The 3,570-nt window shown below is 64.5% G+C and overlaps 1 protein-coding gene across 1 annotated transcript; it reads right to left on the reverse strand.

Moving 5' to 3' along the window:
* Positions 1–276: 276 nt before the first annotated feature.
* Positions 277–2,995, reverse strand: GSTP1 (glutathione S-transferase pi 1). The gene is made up of 7 exons (XM_049642292.1): positions 2,929–2,995; positions 2,518–2,553; positions 2,117–2,223; positions 1,922–2,009; positions 1,484–1,587; positions 725–832; positions 277–547 (listed from the first exon to the last, which is right to left on the reverse strand). Coding segments are annotated over exons 1-7 (633 nt in total). The 5' UTR covers positions 2,930–2,995; the 3' UTR covers positions 277–358.
* Between the last annotated feature and the right edge of the window lie 575 nt (positions 2,996–3,570).

The raw sequence follows: 3,570 nt of genomic DNA on the forward strand, positions 1-3,570 counted from the left end.
AAAGCATTTTATATTAAGTGAGCCTCTTCTCTCTCTCTAGACTGTGGGCATCTCCGGGGCAGAAACCGTAGTTCATTTCTCTTACTGCTTTTTTTTTATTTTTTCGGTCTCTTTATTCCTGTTCCTGGAGCTCAGCAGACTGGGTTGAAGGCCCTAAGAAGATACACCCATGTGTTTTAGGACTCAAGCGTCCTAGCTGGCTGCCCCATCCCTCCCTCAAACCTGACTGTTGAGGATGTGAGAGCCCCTCCGCAGGAAACTGAATGCTCGCAGCAATGCTTCTCGCTTGGAAATTTTATTGGTCCCCAGGAAAGGGAGGCAGGCAGCCCCCACCTCCCGCCGAGGGTGCTGCAAACTCTCACTGCTTCCCGTTGCCGTTGATGGGACGGTTCACGTGCTCAGGGGAGGCCAGGAAGGCCTTGAGCTTGGGCCGGGCGCTGAGGCGCGCCACATAGGCCGAGAGCAGGGGGAGGGAGTCCAGGCAGCCGGGGGCCAGGACCTGGTGAATCAGCAGCAGGTCCAGCAGGTTGTAGTCCGCGAAGGAGATCTGCAGGGCAGGGGGCAAGGGACTCAGCAGGCGGGAGCGTGGGAGCCAGGGAGTCTGAGCCGTTCCCTAAGTCCGCCCCGTTCTGCTGAGCCACGGGTTCCTGAGTTCCCTCTGCGCCTGTTTCCCCTCCGCCAGAAGGGGATGGTGCAGGGGGGCAGGACAGAGCCAGACGCTCACCTGGTCGCCCACGATGAAGGCCTGGCCCCCCTGGTTCTGGGACAGCAGCGTCTCGAAAGGCTTCAGGTGCTCCGGCAGTGCCTTCACATATTCCTTCTTGCCTGCCTCCTGCCAGAAAGACACCACCGCGCGTTACCCTCCTGACCCCCACGCTGCTGCCCACCCCAGCCTCTGCCCCAGCCCTGAGACGCCCCCTTCCTTTTGCCCTATTTCGTGAATCACCACCCGCCCAGGCCGGAGCCCCAGTGCCCCCCTGCTCACTTCCCATCCCCAGGGCCGCACCACATCCTGTCCAGCTCAGCCGTGGATTCTTCTTTACCCCACCCCCACCTCTCCGCCTCTGCCGTGGTCTCCCACCAATCTACTCCAGAAGTCTTGGAAGACCCTTCTAGATCTCACATCCATACCCGGCCCTGCTTAAGATGCCTCGATGGCTCCGCACTGCCATCGGGGGACTGTCCAGCCAGCCAGTTCGAGGCCCCGAGGATCTGGGCCTCTTGCCCCGCCAGTGCCAACTCCTGCCACGCTCCCTCTCCCTCCCCCACGGCCACACACATGCCCTGCGAAACTGGCCCCAGGTCCTCAGACGTGCTCCAAGTCAGGATACTTTCTGCACCTCAAAGGGCCAGCACCTGCTCCCAGAGGCTGGCTACAGATCCTTCCCCTCCCCCGCCACTAAGAAGCCCAGCCCTCCCAGGCCGGAGGGAGGCAAGCCTTTCTTTGTACTCCACCGTGCCCAGCCCTGGCGCCCGGGCTCACATAGTTGGTGTAGATAAGGGTGGCGTATTTGCAGCGAAGGTCCTCCACCCCGTCATTTACCACGTCCACCAGAGCTGCCTCGCGCTGGTCCTTCCCGTATAGCCCTGGGGGAAAAGTCAGCCAAAGCATGACCGGGTGTCCGACATGCCACTGGCAGGCCATGTGGCTGCCTGTGGGCACAGCCGTGGAGAAGGAAGGACGGAAGGCCGGTCCTGACGCACGGTAGGCGCTCAGAACTCAGCAGGAGGCAGACCCAGGCTTGACTGGGGGCAAGTTAGATAACCTCCTCGTGCCTCTGTTTCCACCATCCCACAGGGCTCACCAGGCAGCTTGATTTAAACGGAAGAGGTTCAGAGGGGGGCAGCAAGGAGATGTGTGGGAACACTGGCTGATGCTTGCCCCCCCCCCTGCCCTGCCACCTGCAGCCTCAAGACTCACCAAGCGTGCGCCCCAGGTGTCGCAGGATAGCATTGGACTGGTACAGAGTGAGGTCTCCATCCTGGAACTTGGGGAGCTGCCCGTACAGCTGGGGGTGGGGGGGGCAGCACAGCTCCGTCAGAGATGCGGAGCTTGGCTGCCCCCCGCCCCTGCAGCCCAGCCCCTGGCCCCCCTCTGGGCACGGCAGCCACTCACACAGGAGGCCTTGAGCGGGCCCTGCAGCCAGGTCTCCTTGGTCACCACCTCTTCCTTCCAGCTCTGGCCCTGGTCGGCCAGCAGCATGCGCATGGCCTCGCAGCGCCCTGGGGGAGGGGAGGACAGGGTGGGGGGATGCGGGGAGACCCCAGCCTCAGAGCACCCTGGGGAGGGGCCGTGGAGGCGGGGACTCCGATGACGACCCCCCCCGGACACTAGGGAGGGGACGGGCCAAGGTGGAGAGAGCGGGGAGCGCAGGGGAGCAGGGAAGGAGGCCCCAGCTAGTACCCACATGATGGAGGGGTGGGGTGGGGGTCTTGGGGTGCTCCCCAGGTGGGCGAGGGGCGTGGGCTGCAGCCCCAACCTCTGCCTCCCCCGGCTGCCAGTCACAGGGCGCCTACCTCGGACCGGGAAGTAGACAATGGTGTAGGGCGGCACTGGAGCGGATGGAGAGAAGTCTGTTAGGGTCTGGGAGGAGGAGATTACGGACGGGAGAGAGCGCCAATCCGTCCTCCCTGGGGTCCCCTTGCCGGCTCTGGGCGCTCCGGGGACCGTGGGAGCAGGTCTCTGCGCTGGAGGCGCCGAGCCCCCCCGCCCCCGCCCCGGAGAGCCAACCGCGCGCCGCTGGCGTCGTGGGTCCCCTGGATCCCCATCCCGGCGCGGGGGTGGCAAGGGGGGCGGGGGTGCAGGGCCTTCCAGGAACTCTGGCCCGAAGCTGAGGCGGGGGGGGGGGGTCCGGCCTCCAGCCGGGAGCGCCCCGAGGCCTCTGGAAGCGCCCCCCCCTCCCCCGGAGGCCCAAGCGGGGGACTCACTGGTTGCAGCGCGGACAGCGGCGGCTCAGGCGGCGATGGCGGCGGCGGAGCTCAGGCCCGGCCCGGCCTCCAGCCTTATAAGGGTTGTCCCGCCCATCCCCGTCCCGCTCCACCCCGATGCTGACTCACGGCGCCCCGGAAGCCCCGCTCCCGGTCCCGAGCCCCGCGGGTGCCCCCAGCCCACCGTCACACCGGCCGGAGGCCCTGCCAGCCCGCCCGCCGCCCCCTACAGGTGGCCCGAAGTTTGTGCTCAACAGCGGCCCGGCGCCGATGACTCCCGGCCAGCGCCAGCGCACCAGCGGCCAGATTCTTCCAGAGCCCTTCCCGTTTGCCCACCGCAGCTGCTTTCCCCGCTTGGTTCACAGACCTCAGAGGCACAAAGCCTGTGTCGACCAGAAAAACAAAACAGGCGGTTATTTTACCAGCAAAATGGGTTTATTCGGGAACAGCAGAGAAGCGTTACTCGGGACAAGCAAGCTATGGGAAAACCACAGGCAAGTCCAGGGAACAAAGGACAGGAACTCTACTTTTTAGAGACACAGGAGGGAGCGGAGAGGGGCTGCTTTGAAAGAAACTCTATTGGAAGAAAAGAGGGGGTGATGGTTTTTCATTGGCTGGGCTATTGGAGGAGGAGGAGAAAAT

Source organism: Panthera uncia, chromosome D1 (assembly GCF_023721935.1).
Source record: "Panthera uncia isolate 11264 chromosome D1, Puncia_PCG_1.0, whole genome shotgun sequence".
NCBI lineage: Eukaryota > Metazoa > Chordata > Mammalia > Carnivora > Felidae > Panthera > Panthera uncia.